A 17976-nucleotide genomic window follows, 5' to 3' on the forward strand; every position below is an offset into this window, starting at 1 on the left:
TGTCCTTAGTAGCTGTTTTGTATGTTTGCTGCTAAATAATACTACAGTGAGCTCCAAAAGTATTGGGACAGTGACATGTTTTGTTGTTGTTTTGGCTCTGTACTCCAGCACTTTGGACTTGAAATGATACATTGACTATGAGGTTAAAGTGCAGACTGTCAGCTTTAATCTGAGGGTATTGTTATCCATATTGGGTGAACTGTTTAGAAATTACAGCACTTTTTGTACATAGTCCCACCATTTTAGGGGACTAAAAGTAATGGGACAAATTCACTTACATGTGTATTAAAGTTGTCAGAAGTTTAGTATTTGGTCCAATATTCATAGCATGCAATGACTACATCAAGCTTAGTCTCTACAAATTAGTTGGATGCATTTCCTGTTTGTTTTGGTAGTGTTCCAGATTATTTTGTGCCCAATAGAAATTAATGGTTAATAATGTATTGTGTCATTTTGGAGTCACTTTTATTGTAAATAAGTGTAGAATATGTGTCTAAACACTTCTACATTAATGTGAATGCTACCATGGTTACGGATAATCCTGAATGAATCGTGAATAATGATATTTGTGAGTTTATAACTTTCTCAGTCATCATTATTTACAATTCATTCAGGATTATCTGTAACCATGGTAGCATCCACATTAATGTGTGGTAGCATCCAACACATCTGTAGAGTCACAAGCGTGATGTAGTCCAAAGTGCAGGAGAAGAAAGACAAAACTGTATATGTTATTGTAAGTTGTAAACAACTTGTAAACAACTTACAATAACATATACAGTGAGCTCCAAAAGTATTGGGATAGTGACACATTTTTGGTTGTTTTGTCTGTGTACTCCAGCAGTCTACAGACAATATTCCATATGTGTTCTTTCATAGTTTTGATGTCTTCACTTTTATTCTACAATGTAGAAAATAGTAAAAATAAAGAAAAACCCTTGAATGAGTAGCTGTGTCCAAACGTTTGACTGGTACTGTATATTATGTTAAACAAATCAAAATATATTTTATACTTTTGATTCTTCAAAGTAGCCACCCTTCGCCTTGATGATATGCTTTTCCAACAGTCCTGAAGGACTTCCTTCACTCTGCAGTCCAACTCATCCCAAACCATCTCAATTGGGTTGAGGTCAAGTGATTGTGGAGGCCAGGTCGTCTGATGCAGCACCATCACTCTCCTTCTTGGTCAAATAGCCCTTAGACAGCCTGGAGGTGTGTTGGGTCATTATCCTGTTGAAAAACAGTGATAGCCTCCCAGGTGGCGCAGTGGTCTAGGGCACTGCATCGCAGCACTAGCTGTGCCACCAGAGACTCTGGGTTCGCGCCCAGGCTCTGTCGCAGCCGGCCGCGACTGGGAAGTCCGTGGGGCGACGCACAATTAGCCTAGCGTCGTCCGGGTTAGGGAGGGTTTGGCCGGTAGGGATATCCTTGTCTCATCGCGCACCAGCGACTCCTGTGGCGGGCCGGGTGCAGTGCGCGCTAACCAAGGTCGCCAGGTGCACAGTGTTTCCTCCGATACATTGGTGTGGCTGGCTTCCGGGTTGGATGCGCGCTGTGTTAAGAAGCATTGTGGCTTGGTTGGGTTGTGTTTCGGAGGACGCATGACTTTCGACCTTCGTCTCTCCCGAGCCCGTACGGGAGTTGTAGCAATGAGACAAGATAGTAACTAATAATAATTCGATACTATGAGAAAAAGGGGGTAAAAAATAAATAAAAAATAAAATAAATAAAAACAAATGATAGTCCCACTAAGCTCAAACCAGATGGGATGGTGTATTGCTGAAGAATCCTGTGGTAGCCAGAGTCTCTGATGTGCCTTGAATTCTAAATAAATCACTGGCACTGTCACCAGCAAAGCACCCCCACACCATCACACCTCCTTCTCCATGCTTCACGGTGGGAGACACACATGCGGAGATCATCCGTTCACCTGCTCTGCGTCTCACAAAGACACAGTGGTTGGAACAAAAAAGCTCAAATTTAGACTCATCAGACCAAAGGACAAATTTCCACTGCCATTGCTCGTGTTTCCTGGCCAAAGCAAGTCTCTTCTTCTTATTGGTGTCCTTTAGTAATGGTTTCTTTGCAGCAATTCAACCATGAAGGCTTGATGTTGAGATGTGTCAGTTACTTGAACTCTGTGAAGCATTTATTTGGGCTGCAATTTCTGAGGCTGGTAGCTCTAATAAACTTATCCTCTGCAGCAAAGGTAACTCTGGGCCTTCTTTTCCTGTGGCGGTCCTCATGAGAGCCAGTTTCATCATAGTGCTTGATGGTTTTTTGTGACTCCACTTGAAGAAACTTTCAAAGTTCTTGAACTTTTCCGTATTGGCTGACTTTCATGTCTTAAAGTAACGATGGACTATCGTTTCTTTTTGCTTATTTGAGCTGTTATTGCCATAATATGGACTTGGTCTTTTACCAAATAGGGCTATTTTCTGTATACCCCGCCTACCTTGTCACAACACAACTGATTGGCTCAAATGCATTAAGAAAGAAAGAAATTCCACAAATTAACTTTAAACAAGACACACCTGTTAATTGAAATGCATTCCTCATGAAGCTGGTTGAGAGAAAGCCAAGAGTGTGCAAAGCTGTCATCAAGGTAACGGGTCGCTACTTTGAAGAATCTCAAGTATAAAATATTTTGATTTGTTAAACACTTTTTTGGTTACTACATGATTCCATATGTGTTATTTCATAGTTTGATGTTTTCACTATTATTCTACAATGTAGAAAATAGTAAAAATAAAGACAACCCCTTGACTGAGTAGGTGTGTCCAAACTTTTGCCTGGTACTGTATGGAACGTTGCTAACATGTAGAGGTTGATGCGCAGGGATAGCCGAATGCTATGTTATACTAATCTTGGTTGGCAACATAAAGGTGTAGGGCAGCTTAGTGAGTAGGTACACTGCATAAAGACAAGTGAGCAGTGGGTCAGTCCAGGGGTTAAACACATCACTAGATTGGCCCAAACATCAGCTCCACCCATGTGATCATCTTCAAGTGGGCCCCAGATAACTGTCTCCATGGCAACCCCCACACCAGGAATCTTTTATATTTTTTCACAGCGACTGGTTCTGATGTCCACATGACAACGGGGGGTAGAAGGGAGGGGGGTGGGGTGGAGGGGAGGGGGATGTGTGGGGGTGGCTGCTGCTGACGCACTAGGTGGCTGCCTACAAACTTTTCCAGAATTCCGCCCACCGACTCAGAAGTGAGCACACGGCTGAAATCAGCTGCGTTTCCTCTCTCTTTTTCTCTCTGTCTGTCTCTCAACCTCAAACAACGCCTCCTACTTGAACCAGGCCTGTTGACCCTCCCTTCTTCATCCAGCCACAGAACCTCATAGCACCTCCTCCATGGTTATGTCCCAGAACAACAAACTACTGCCTGTGTTTTGGGAGCTGTGGTGGTGACACTACTGTTAGGAGGTCAGTGTGTGTGGGCGGGCCCTCCTGTGTGTCTGTCTGTGGCTAGGGGTCTGGGGATTGGCCGGTTCTCTATGTTCTGTTCTGTTGTGTCCTAAGGGAATCTCTGGAGTCTTAGACACCACTGATGGATGACAGCAGCAGCAGCAGCAGTAGAGGGGGTGGTTAAGGAAGAGGAGGAATGCTTAGCTCTCTCACCTGTGTCCATACACACCCACACACACACACACACACACACACATTTACTCCCATATTGTCAAGGATGAGTGTTTTAGTCTTTCTTTAACAGGACTAAGCTGACAGTGTCAAGATCCTGTCTAGACATTGTTGTTTTTGTTTGGGCACAAGTGTCACATCCAAAATGTATTACACATGTAGTAGGGAGAGCATTTCCAGATGTCATATTAGTTGAGGAAGTTGAGGGGGGAGGTGGGAGGAGGTGGGAGGTGGGCCAGTTGGTAATTGAACACTCCCAATTATCTTGAATAATCCCTCAGTAATCTTTTCCTGTGAATGGAAATTGTGTGGAAAGAAAATGTGTTGGGAGTCAAAGATTATAATTATACATTTCTTCTGCCGTAATTTGGCCCATTGTATCTGGCGGCTCCCCGGGTTTTATGGGCCAGTGCTTATTTCTATCAGCCGGACGTTGGGAGAGAGAGCGAAAAAGAGAGAGAGGGGGAAAGAGAGTAAGAGAGAGGGGAGAGACAGAGAGAGAGAAAAAAGAGAGAGAGGGGGAAAGAGAGTAAGAGAGAGGGGAGAGACAGAGAGAGATAAAAGAGTGAGAGGGGGAAAGAGAGTAAGAGAGAGGGGAGAGACAGAGAGAGAGAAAAAAGAGAGAGAGGGGGAAAGAGAGTAAGAGAGAGGGGAGAGACAGAGAGAGAGAAAAAAGAGAGAGAGGGGGAAAGAGAGTAAGAGAGAGGGGAGAGACAGAGAGAGAGAAAAAGAGAGAGAGGGGGAAAGAGAGTAAGAGAGAGGGGAGAGACAGAGAGAGAGAAAAAAGAGTGCGAGAGTACGGTTTCCGTCCAAGTGGGGAAAGTCACAGCCGACTTAAACCGTCAAAAAATCCAAAGCACCGGGGCCAAGAATCCTCTCCTCAGTGAAAGCCAGAGAGAAAAATTTAACTTTTCTCACTCTAGCTTGAGCCCAGCAGGGGTTGTGTTTGTGGCTTCAATAGCATTGGAAAAAGTGCCTCTGTGTGATTCTTAAACAGTTAACCCCGACCTTGGAATGTATTGATTTCAATATGAGTATTTTTATTCAGAATGTTGATCCCAACATGACGGTCTTGCCAATAGAGTAGGACTCCCCAGAGCAGAGGCCAATTTACAAATCACAGCCTCATCACTGGAATCTCCCCATGAAGACACAACCTTGGAGACATACTATGCAGCCATCTCTAGGGAACAGAAAATGGGGGAACATCGACCGGAAAATCCAGGTGCTGAGCAGACCAGGAGCCTCTGTGGGATGGGCGATTGTAAATCTACACCCACCCACCAGCCCCACTCACTTGACCTTGTCCACCTCCCTCTTACCTTCTTCTGGATCTCAGTCTCATCCTGGTCTGCTCTAGTATTAAAGTGCTTTATGGTAGTGTGGGGCAGGGAGGACAGGAAAGGACCTAGGTGTTAGGCCATAGCTCATCCCCACAGTAGGGGTCATGGTGGCCAGTGGTCGTTAGGGTGATTGAGAAAGTCCAGCGCTGATCCCTAGTATGGAGCCAGTTGATGGGACCCAGTGGGTCGGTCCCATGGCCTGGCTCTGCTCTTAATGCTAACTGCTTTATAAATGATTAGCACAAGACTTATACACCCAGCTAGAAGGCTACCTATACTTACAATGCCTTGGTTGCTTTTTAACACCAAGCACTTTCAACAGGGCTGAGTATGTACTGACATGATGCTATTGTAGTACTACAGCTTGCTATAGTGAGCAACCCTCAGATAGAGGTAACATAGTGGATACTATGGCCTGTCTGTAAACGCTGAATGAAGATGTTGTGACCCACCTGTTGTGGGTCCCCTGCCAGATGGGCCTCCCCCTCTTCCCCCTACTCTCCCCCCTCCGCCCTCCTCCCTTCCTCCCCCTCTCCCCCCTCCACCCTCCTCCACCCTTCCTCCCCCTCCCCCTCCTCCCTCCCCCCCTCTCCTCCCTTCCTCCCCCTCTCCCCACTCCACCCTCCTCCACCCTTCCCTTCCCTCCCCTTCTCCCCCCTCTGCTCTCCTCCTCCCTTCTCTCCCCCTCTCCCCCTCCACCCTTCACCCTTCCCACGGTCACACACTTTTGTACGGGAGGTTTCTGAAAAATAATAATGTTAGTATAAAACATTTACCAGCGTGCTGAGTTGACATGTCTGACAAGAACATGACAGTTTGGAGCGGCTAAGTGTCACATAAGTCTTTCAGCGCACTAATTGAAGTGGTTCCCCCAATAGGCTACTCTCTGCAGCTGCATGAACAAGTGACACAACTGTGGACGGGACAGCCAGCTAACTATACCATTCTCCCACTCTGTGATGTCAGCTGTTTTTTTTATTTTTTTTATTTTTATTTGACCTTTATTTAACCAGGTAGGCCAGTTGAGAACAAATTTGCAACTGCGACCTGGCCAAGATAAAGCGTAACAATTCGACACACAACAACACAGAGTTACACATGGAATAAACAAAACATACAGTCAATAATACAGTAGAACAAAAGAAGACAAAATGTCTATGTATAGTGAGTGCAAATGAGGTAAGTTAAGGAAATAAATAGGCCATGGTGGCGAAGTAATTACAATATAGCAATTAAACACTGGAATGGTCGATCGGCAGAAGATGAATGTGCAGGTAGAGATACTGGGGTGCAAAGGAGCAAAATAAATAAATAAATAAATAAATACCAGTATGGGGATGAGGTAGGTAGATAGATTGGCTGTTTACAGATAGGCTATGTACAGGTGCAGTGATCTGTGAGCTGCTCTGACAGCTGGTGCTTAAAGCAAGTGAGGGAGATATGAGTCTCCAGCTTCAGAGATTTTTGCAATTCGTTCCAGTCATGGGCAGCAGAGACTTGGAAGGAAAGACGACCAAAGGAGGAATTGGCTTTGGGGGTGACCAGTGAGATATACCCGCTGGAGCGCGTGCTACGAGTGGGTGCTGCTATGGTGACCAGTGAGCTAAGGCGGGGCTTTACCTAGCAGAGACTTGTAGATAACCTGTAGCCAGTGGGTTTGGCGACGAGTATGAAGCGAGGGCCAACCAACGAGAGCGTACAGGTCGCAATGGTGGGTAGTGTTTGGGGCTTTGGTGACAAAGCAGATGGCACTGTGATAGACTGCATCCAGTTTGTTGAGTAGAGTGTTGGAGGCTATTTTATAGATGACATCACCGAAGTCGAGGATCGGTAGGATGGTCAGTTTTACGAGGGCATGTTTGGAGGCATGAGTGAAGGATGCTTTGTTGTGATACAGGAAGCCAATTCCAGATTAATTTTGGATTGGAGATGCTTAATGTGAGTCTGGAAGGAGAGTTTACAGTCTAACCAGACACCCAGGTATTTGTAGTTGTCCACGTTTTCTAAGTCAGAGCCGTCCAGAGTAGTGATGTTGGACGGGCGAGCAGGTGCGGGCAGCGATCGGTTGAAAAGCATGCATGAAAAGCTGTTGATAAGACAGACATGTGGTGCACTGTGGGTGGATGCTGTGTTCTCAATGTTATACGTTTTGTTCCGACAACTCCGTGGCGACTGTGCTGTGTAACTACATAAATGTATCCTTGTTGAAATGGATTTGAAATGAGAGTTCAGGATGTTCCTTATTTTTCTCCTTCACTGCTTCACTGCATTTGACCCACTTCTTGATAGATGTTATTTATTGTGGAGGCTCAGTGGCTGTACTGTGGTGTCAGTGGTGGTAAGAGTCGCACACTGAGTTTGATGTGCTTTTTAGGCCTATGAGTTTCGATCCAACAATGATGAAAGTGTGACAATGGAAGCAGATCTATCCCCCTGTCTTCTGGACTTCAACCTTCTCTCTGTTCATTGCCCTTCCTCTGCCTCTCCCTCTTTCCCATATATTCCTCCCTGTCTCTTGTTAATTGCCGCAGAGCTTGTTGATGGAAATCAATGAGTGCTTTTTGATTATGAGCCAGAGCTGGGGAAGGTGAGAGAGAAGTGGACACACACACACACCGTCAGCACTTTGGACTCTGTCCACCGAGGAAGGATTAGTGTGTTTCACACGGAGGTTCCCACACTCCTCTGCTGCGGCCCAAATCCAGGCCTCTGCCAACCGCTCGGTCAAAACTCAATGACATTGGAACAATCACAACAAACTCTCCTCTGATGAAACCTTAACTACCCTCAGACAGTTAACAGACAGTTACCTCTGTGGTATTAAACACTGTCTCCCCTCAGCCTTCTGTGAGCCCTACCACACACAGTGTGCACAGAAGGAAGAGCAGTGTTAAGTCTGTTTGATAGCTCTTCCTTCAGACACCAGTCGCTCTCATATCCGAGCGGTTCTCGCCGGGGGTCCATTCTCCGTACGTGGGGTCCATTCACAAAACCAGCGCCCCACACAGCCGCACCCGCAGCACCCATCCTGCCTTCCCGCCATCTTCACCTCGGCAACACCTGGCACCCGGCTAACAAACACCTGTTAACCTAATTAGACAGACACTGGAGGGAGAAGGAGATGAATAAGTTAATGAGACAGTAATCTGGCCCAATCACATGCTCCGGGGTCTGCTTCCTCCTCGTCTGTTTCCTCCTCGGCAGCAGGGGTGCAGTAATGACCTCTGTATTGGTTGATTCCTTCGCCGTGCGACCTTGAGTGACCCCATCACGGATGGACCTTCTGTGGTACCACAGCATGGAGGAATGGAGGGATGAAGGTATAGAGAAAAGTGGGAAGTGGGAAGAAGGACAGGCCAGGCCAGGCCAGGCCAGGATGCTTCCTGAAAGGGCAGAGCGAGTGACTTGGCAGCCTGGGCACTGAGGCGTCAGCCAAATGAATGAGCATTAGGAGATGAGGTTCCCATTGCACAGCAGTTGGAGCCGCTCCAGGTCTCACCAGCTGTGCCACTCTTGTTTACAAGCCGCCACCTGCTGCCGGAGAGGCCTCCATTCTGACTAGCAACCTCAGGCTCGCATGACCACCAAAGCCAGACCAGGGCATGTGCTGCCTGGCCTAGGGAAACCCAGTCCCTGGTGCTTATGAGAAGGGCAAAGCGCCCACTCCTCTGTGGAGTTTCATCCTCATGTTTCCTAACATCGCTGTGTGTTACATTTACATACATACATACATACATACAGGCAGGGGTGCAACTTTGGTTTTAGAAGTGAGTGGGACATATTATTATCCAGTCAGATAAAAAAACGTGACCGGGAGACCCATGGGGCGGCGCACAATTGGCCCAGCATCATCCGGGTTAGAGGAGGGTTTGGCTGGCAGGGATGTCCTTGTCCCATCGCGCTCTAGCGCCTCCTGTGGCAGGCATGCGCTGACACGGTCGCCAGGTGTACAGTGTTTCCTCCAACACATTGGTGTGGCTGGCTTCCGGCTTAAGTGGGCATTGTGTCAAGAAGCAGTTTTGCTTGGTTGGATCGGCTTGGTTGTATCGTGTTTCGGAGGACGCATGGCTCTCGACCTTCTCATCTCCCGAGTCCGTACGCGAGTTGCAGCGATGAGACAAGACTGTAACTACCAATTGGATACCATGAAATTGGGTAGAAAAATATTATGTTATATTATATATACAAAAAAAATCACAAAATAGCTAAGTTGGGTCGGAGCTTGCAAAACGGCAGCCATCTAGAACGGATGTAATGACTAAATGTCCAGGAGCCTATCACTCATTATATATTCATCTCTCTGCTGCCCACACAAACAAATCACTGGCCCATATGTTTCACACACCGGAACAGTATCCACATCCTCCTCCATTCCTCCGTGCTCCAGGTATCCCCAAAACACGCATCCATCCATCCCTCCCTCCCTTCATCACTTGACCTCCTCCCATGTCTCACCATCCCTTCCTTCCTGCAGGCGTACAATACCTTCACTTAAGTGCTGTGTTGCTACATAATAATTAATCTGTTCTATTCAAATCTTCCTGTGGATCTCACAAGCCCTTTCTTTATGGTGTTATGTTATGGTGGTATTTCCTTTATTTTGGCAGTTACCTGTACACTCATAACTACATGGGTTTGAACTGACTCGGGTCACTCTTTGTGTTGCCATGGCGTTTCTCTTGGTTCTATTATTATTTTTCCTCTGTGACTGCTTTTCTGACCCTGTGTGTTTTCTCTCTTGTTTCTCCTCCAGGGAACTTTAAAGGGATGTGTAAACAGATAGATCACTTTCCTGAGGACACGGACTATGAAGCGGACCCCTCTGAGTACTTCTTACGTGAGTCTCCTCTCTTTGGCGTTCACTTTTACAGTACAGAGGAACCAGTGAGCCTCAAGGGATAGTGTGGTCTGGGCATCCCATCTGCGCAATTGATACTGTATTGTAGTGAATAGTGTAAATACTACACAAATACTACACAAATGTACAACTGTGTACTTTCTAATCTTGTTAAGAGAGGGTCGTATTTAATATGAGGTAACCAATCAGGTGACAAGGTGGGACAGAAATCAGCCAGCAACGCCTCCTCTTACTTCCACTGACAACTTGTTCATATTTAATACCTGAGTCCACTTTCCCCACCCAGCCCCTGACAGTCAATACAGTGACAGTAGTTCTGGTGGGCCTGTGTGTTATTTGATATATCTCTAAACTGTATCCTGCTTTTAGTGAGTGCCTGTCTGTCTGGTCTGAACTCCTCCTCTCCTGGCTGTTTTTACTGCCTGCCATGTGTAACGTAACGTGCAGTATTACAGTCCACTGTGTACCCTGTAAACTCACCACATTGATTTGTGCTCTGTTTTCCTCACTGCTAGCAAGACAAATAATCCTAAAATTACATGATTTCTATGCCAACAGAAATTTTATTTGAATTCCATAATTTAGAATTTGTATTAGGGTATTGAATTTGAATGTAATATTTTTAATTTGTAATGCACAAACTTGTATTCCATGATTTGAAACTGAATTGAGTGAATATTGCATTCAGTTTTAAAATTAAATTTACATGTAATTGAATATTCAAATTCAATATTTATATATTCAGTTTCAATATGATAGATATTGCATTCATTGTCTGTGTATCAAGTTACCAAACTATCATTTCAAGTTTACAAAAGTTTTATATATGAAACTTCTCAGATGCGTTTAGATTAAGTTTTTAAGTTCATGTCTCTAAATTCAGATTCAAAACCAGAGACAACATCCTGATCCTTTGCCAGCCAGGAAAAGTAGAGGAGAACAGATAGATTGAAACGCTCACTGTGATTACAGTTTTTTACGATTGCTTACACACTAAAATGTAACTTTTCCCACAATTAGCAAAACCTTACACACAAGGAGCAAAACACAAGGCTAGATTTACACAACTGTAAGCACATTGTCAGCTTCACACTATTTGTAAAACATTACACACAGTGATTTGCAAAACACTAAACACACTTGTATACATCAGACACAGAAGTACAGTGGGGTAAAAAATAATTTAGTCAGCTACCAATTGTGCAAGTTCTCCCACTTAAAAAGATGAGAGAGGCCTGTAATTTTCATCATAGGTACACGTCAACTATGACAGACAAAATGAGGGAAAAAACATCCAGAAAATCACATTGTAGGATTTTTAATGAATTTATTTGCAAATTATGATGGAAAATAAGTATTTGGTCACCTTCAAACAAGCAAGATTTATGGCTCTCACAGGCCTGTAACTTCTTCTTTAAGAGGCTCCTCTGTCCTCCACTCGTTACCTGTATTAATGGCACCTGTTTGAACTTGTTATCAGTATAAAAGACACCTGTCTACAACCTCAAACAGTCACACTCCAAACTCCACTATGGCCAAGACCAAAGAGCTGTCAAAGGACACCAGAAACAAAATTGTAGACCTGCACCAGGCTGGGAAGACTGAATCTGCAATAGGTAAGCAGCTTGGTTTGAAGAAATCAACTGTGGGAGCAATTATTAGGAAATGGAAGACATACAAGACCACTGATAATCTCCCTCGATCTGGGGCTGCACGCAAGATCTCACCCCGTGGGGTCAAAATGATCACAAGAACGGTGAGCAAAAATCCCAGAACCACACGGGGGGACCTAGTGAATGACCTACAGAGAGCTGGGACCAAAGTAACAAGGCCTACCATCAGTAACACACTACGTCGCCAGGGACTCAAATCCTGCAGTGCCAGACGTGTCCCCCTGCTTAAGCCAGTACAGGCCCAGGCCCATCTGAAGTTTGCTAGAGAGCATTTGGATGATCCAGAAGAAGATTGGGAGAATGTCATATGGTCAGATGAAACCAAAATATAACTTTTTGGTAAAAACTCAACTCGTTGTGTTTGGAGGACAAAGAATGCTGAGTTGCATCCAAAGAACACCATACCTACTGTGAAGCATGGGGGTGGAAACATGATGCTTTGGGGCTGTTTTTCTGCAAAGGGACCAGGACGACTGATCCGTGTAAAGGAAATAATGAATGGGTCCATGTATCGTGAGATTTTGAGTGAAAACCTCCTTCCATCAGCAAGGGCATTGAAGATGAAACGTGGCTGGGTCTTTCAGCATGACAATGATCCCAAACACACCGCCCGGGCAACGAAGGACTGGCTTCGTAAGAAGCATTTCAAGGTCCTGGAGTGGCCTAGCCAGTCTCCAGATCTCAACCCCATAGAAAATCTTTGGAGGGAGTTGAAAGTCTGTGTTGCCCAGCAACAGCCCCAAAACATCACTGCTCTAGAGGAGATCTGCATGGAGGAATAGGCCAAAATACCAGCAACAGTGTGTGAAAACCTTGTGAAGACTTACAGAAAACGTTTGACCTCTGTCATTGCCAACAAAGGGTATATAACAAAGTATTGACATAAACTTTTGTTATTGACCAAAATACTTATTTTCCACCATAATTTGCAAATAAATTCATTAAAAATCCTCATTTTGTCTGTCATAGTTGAAGTGTACAAACACAGGTGCACAAACACATGATTGCTAAATTGTAGACACACCAATCAGGTTTAAGCACTATAAAAATGCAGCAGGTAGGTTCACCTGCCTTCAACCAAAATGGAAGGAGTCAGAAGAAGAGTGCGGGTGAGAGGAGAAGTACACAGAGAAGGAGGTAGAGGCAGAGGCCGAGCCAGAGGTCGAGGAAGACCTGAAGCAGGAGGAGAACGTGCACAAAGAAGAAGAGGACCAAACTTATCAAATGACATTCGTGCAACACTAGTGGACCATGTTGTGAACCACGGATTGACGCTGAGGGAGGCTGGACTGAGAGTTCAGCCAAATCTTAGCAGATATACAGTGGCATCTGTCATAAGGACTTTTCGACAGGAAAACAGGTAGAAGATCTGTCTACAGTTACAGTGATCAGCCGCTTATTGTCAGCACCATATCAGCACTTGTGATACCCCTTGACCCCTGTGACATTGTACAGTAAGTTACATGTATTATTCTCTACATAGGATTGAGGGTCGGGAACAACAAGGAGGAAGGGGGCCCATATTCACGCAAGAACAAGAGTGAGAGATAATAAACAGCATTATTGGCCAAAACCATATCAGGCTCAGAACTACAAGCCAACATTATCGGTGACCATGCCATTTTCAATAATGTCCATCAGGTCTCTCAGTCAACACTGGCAACCACCCTGAAAAGACATCAGGTTCAAATGAAACAACTTTATCGAGTGCCTTTTGAGCGGAATTCAGAGAGGGTTAAACGGCTGCGGCATGAGTATGTGTAGGTTTGTATTGTTCACTTTAGTACTGTGATGTTGCATACTGCACACATTACTTTTTTACATTGACGTTATACTAGACCTATCCTGAACTACACAATCTTGTCTTTCACTGTATTTCAGGGAGTTTTGCAGATGGATGCTGAGGAAATCCTGCATGAATTCATATATATTGATGAGGCAGGGTTCAACCTCACAAAAGCAAGTAGGCGAGGCAGAAATATCATTGGCCACAGGGCTATAATCAATGTCCCAGGGCAACGTGGGGGTAACATCACCCTTTGCGCTGCCATTTCACAGCATGGGGTTGTCCTCCGTCATACCAACATGGGCCCTTACAACACACCTCACATTCTCACATTTTTGGACCGATTGCACCACATCGTCACAGCAGGTAATGAAATGCACCAGATGCAATACACGGTCATCTGGGACAATCTGTCATTCCACCGCTCTGCTTTGGGCCAGAACTGGTTTCAACACCATCCACAGTTGACAGAACTATACCTTCCACCATACTCTCTGTTTCTAAACCCTATCGAAGAGTGTTCTCTGCATGGCGGTGGAAGGTTTACGATCTCCAGCCCCAGGCTCAGGTACCCCTCATTCAGGACATGGAGGGCGCCTATGACCAAGTCGACGCCTCAGCTGTTGGATTCGACATTCAAGACAGTTCTTCCCGCGTTGTCTTGCTAATGACGATATTGCTTGTGATGTTGAAATTATCTGGCCAGATCCAGCTAGGCGAAGAGATAATGTATAGTATGTTTACTGTAGTATTTTCTGTACAATATTGTCAGTTTTTTTCAGATTATTTTTTATGTTGTTATTTACTGTAATTGTAACCTGTACTGGATACAGTATTTTACGTTTGTCTGTTTGCTGATCTAACAGTGTTATGCACACTACTGTAGTAGCATGAAAACTGGGACATGTTTTGTTGTGATTCTCCATGTTGACATGTTGACTGATTTGGGTATATGGAGAGAAATGATGTTTTCCTCAGTCTGCAGCATTGGTCTTGTGTATAGTTGCACTTTCTCTGTGCACTTCATTTACAGCACTCTAATCACTGACAATTAGACTTGCTAAAAGTGTTTTAGGTTAGCAACAGCAGTGTGTAACTGGTTCAAAAAGATTGAAGTCATAAGAAATGTTTCGTATGGTAACAAAATATTATTTGTATGAAGTCGTGTATAGTTTTGACAAGTGTTCCATTTTGCAAATGATCTGAAGTGTTGTGCTACTATGGTGTAGGGTTGTGCTAATTGTGTGTAGTGTTTTGACAAACTGGGCCCTGTTTTCAAAATTGTGCTTAAACAATTGTAAAAAAAAACTGTAACAGAAGCTTCTGGTTTCTGAAGTCAATGTGGCATGTTGAATTTATTTTTTCCTATGAATTTGGCTCTAGCATTTGAAATGTTTTGGCTGAGCTCTTATGACCCCATTCCTGAAAGACTCTGGAACATGGTCATGCCTTCTGTTTCCCTCTATGATTGCAGGCCTTGTTAGAAGGGAGTGTCACAAGAACTGCAATTTGGCCCCAATAAGAACATACTGTAGTTGAATAGCCCTGAATAGTCCTATCCTTCAAAGGATAGGATCCCTATTTAATGTTTCTCTTGGGACTAACTGGGATCAAAACATGTCTCCTGCATCTCACAAGATTCCTGTGACTGTGACTTTGAAGTGTACAGTATTGAAAGTTTCAAACAAATGAGTTAAACTAACACTACCTCTGCATATTGACCTAGTACATTCAAAAAGTGCTGCAAGGTCCCCTCCTTTTTCCCCTGAACAGTTCTCTCAAAATATAGGAAAAGGAATTGATTAGCACACATTTCCATGTTACGAGCAGTGCCTCGGCCCCACGCCTGTTTAACAATGCTCCAGACATTTGACCCCTCCCTTCCCCCACCCAGTGATGCTCAGCTGAACTGGATTCAGGTTGTGTTCATCTCCTGGTCTCCATCAGAACAGACAGTAATTGAAGCCCACTCTGACAGAAGAGGAGAACGGAGCAGTGTGTGTTACTGCCAGTCCTGGAGATCAAGCCTAACCAATTAGGCTGTGTTTGACTTAACGCTCTGAGCGACTGTGCTCGTCCATATCTGCCGGAGAGGATGGTTATGATAACAGCTCTGGTAATGGTGCCCGAAGTCACTGGCCTTGACAGGGGCACAGGGGTGAGGTGACACTGCGGACCTCAGACCATGTACCCAAGTGTGTGTGTGTGTGTGCGTGTGTGCGTGCATGGCTGTGTGCGTGCGTGTTTGTGTGCTTTAACCGCTTCCTGCTCTGTGATTGGACGAGAGGGCCGCAGTGCTCCCAGTTGCTTGCCAATTAGGACACTCACATCCATAAATATTTCAGCCTCCTTCCTATATAGGTCAGGCCTCTATCACTCTCTCTCTCTTTCTCCCTCTCTCCCCGAACACCCGTCTGTGACTGGCATGTCTTTTTAGTCTGGAGTTGTACCTCTGTACTTTAGTGACAAAGTGAGCCCCTATTCAGGCCACTCAGTGTGTCTGTGTGTCTGCGTTATGTTTGCGTTACATTTGTGTGTTCTTTTATGTGAAGGTCGGGCAGGGTGAGGTCATGAGGGTACAGTAGGCCACATTGGGACTGGTTCAGAGAGAGGTGGATGTCATACTGTAGCTTTACTATCTCCGCTGCCTGTTTCGTCGTAGCCAGGATGATGTGGTCTGTGAAGGGAATTCGTTTATATACTTAGCCCATTTGACTTTAGTGGAGGACACACAGCTGGTATTTCCATAATGAGGTGTTGCACAGAGCATCTGGAGAGAGACCAAAGAGAGAGAGAGTATGCCAGCCACTTACAGGGTAGAACGAGAGGGGAAGGGTTATTACCTCAGGTAAAAACCCACAGGAAGTGACATCAGAGGGAGTTCACACTCAGACTGAGGGGACTCGTATATGATGTATGTAATCCTGTGATTCAGCACCTGCTAGCTCACAGTACACCAGCCTACACCAGTATTGGAAGTGAGCAAATCTGACATATGCAGAAGAAAGGCACAGAATGTTCTTGAATACGTACGTGCACCACCCCTCCCCCATACTTGAACACAGACAGACAGACACAGACACACACAGACACACACATAGCACACACAGACATCCCCAAACACACACACTGTAGTGACTGTGATTCCTCGGCTCTCCCCGTAGCCAGGCGGTTCACACATCCACACACGGTTATATAACCCAGCTGAGGCATACTAAAGCGCCAGTGGGTTTTTAGATCATGCCGTGTTCGAGCTCCCATCATCCACTACTGTACTGGGCGCTAAGCAGCAGAGAGAGAAAGAGAGAGAAGAGAGGAGTAAAAGAAAACACCCAGTTATGCAAGAAACGGTTGATGCAGGAGGAATTAGAACACCTAAATACATTACTGTGATAACCACACTTACACACAGAGAGAGATAAAGAGAGAGATACAGAAAGAGAGAGATACAGAGAGAGAGAGAGAGAGATACAGAAAGAGAGCAATACAGAGAGAGGGAGATACAGAAAGAGAGAGAGATCGATACAGAGAGAGAGATACAGAGAGAGAGATACAGAGAGAGAGAGATACAGAAAGAGAGAGAGATACAGAGAGAGAGATACAGAAAGAGAGAGATACAGAGAGAGAGATACAGAAAGAGAGCAAGAGAGATACAGAGAGAGAGAGATACAGAGAGAGAGAGAGATACAGAGAGAGAGAGAGAGATACAGAGAGAGAGAGAAAGTGAGAGAGAGAGAGATACAGAAAAAGAGAGAGAGTTACAGAGAGAGAGAGATACAGACGGAGCGATACAGACAAAGCGATACAGAGAGAGAGAGAGATACTGAGCGAGAGAGATACTGAGAGAGAGAGATATTGAGAGAGAGTGAGAGAGACAGAGACAGAGAGTCAGATTGAGTAGAAAATTGTAGTCTTGTTGTAGCTATAGTGGATGTTCTGCCAGTAGTGACAACGATGGCAGTCTGTGGTAAAGATGTCTCATGTTTGTGGATCCTAGCCAGGGTTCACTAGGGGTCAGAGTATGGTGTGATGAGCTACATAGTTAATACAGAGAGGGGGGCCGGATTCTGGCCTGATCTGTCCCAATAAAATCAATGGGTCTGGGGTAGGACACACACAGGGGGCTTGCATGTGTGGGACAGTGGGGACGATGGGGCGATGGGGGGTGTAGGCGACATTGGGGAGATCATTGGTTGTGGCCCAGCATGGGAGTTCCAGACCAGCTCCAGAGGGGGGATGGACAGCCGGTCGCTCGGCCCTGAGCCCTGGTGGGTCACACCGGTTCCACCTGAGGCCAGGACCATGAACCATGGTCACAGCCATTGGACCAGAGGGAGGGTCACACCACATGACCTCCACTGCCTCGGTAGAGGATAGTCATCAGGATAATGTGTGAATCATGAGTGACAGCCTTAAAGGGATTCTATTACAGACTATTATTACTTTGACTGTCCACTTGGATTTACTGTGTGGTGTTAGGTAGCTGGAGAGAGATGTCACAGTGTAGCTGTGTGACAGTGGTGGCCTAGGCGACAGATATGGAGTCCATCGATAGATACGTAAACACATACAGGCCCATAAAGGAAAAGGCAATCATTTTAGTGGCCTGGTGGAGCGAGCAAGTACCAGCGCTCTAACTACACATCTCATTAAGGCTGGAAATATGG

The 17976-nt window shown here is 45.3% G+C and overlaps 1 protein-coding gene across 1 annotated transcript in view; it reads left to right on the forward strand.

Moving 5' to 3' along the window:
• Positions 1-17976, forward strand: part of LOC139422307 (voltage-dependent calcium channel gamma-2 subunit) — a 72898-nt gene that overhangs the window by 41189 nt on the left and 13733 nt on the right. The window contains exon 2 of the mRNA XM_071173502.1: positions 9746-9829. Coding sequence (XP_071029603.1) covers positions 9746-9829 — 84 coding nt within the window. The remainder of the gene's footprint in view (positions 1-9745; positions 9830-17976) is intronic.

Source organism: Oncorhynchus clarkii, chromosome 12 (genome assembly GCF_045791955.1).
Source record: "Oncorhynchus clarkii lewisi isolate Uvic-CL-2024 chromosome 12, UVic_Ocla_1.0, whole genome shotgun sequence".
Classification (NCBI taxonomy): domain Eukaryota; kingdom Metazoa; phylum Chordata; class Actinopteri; order Salmoniformes; family Salmonidae; genus Oncorhynchus; species Oncorhynchus clarkii.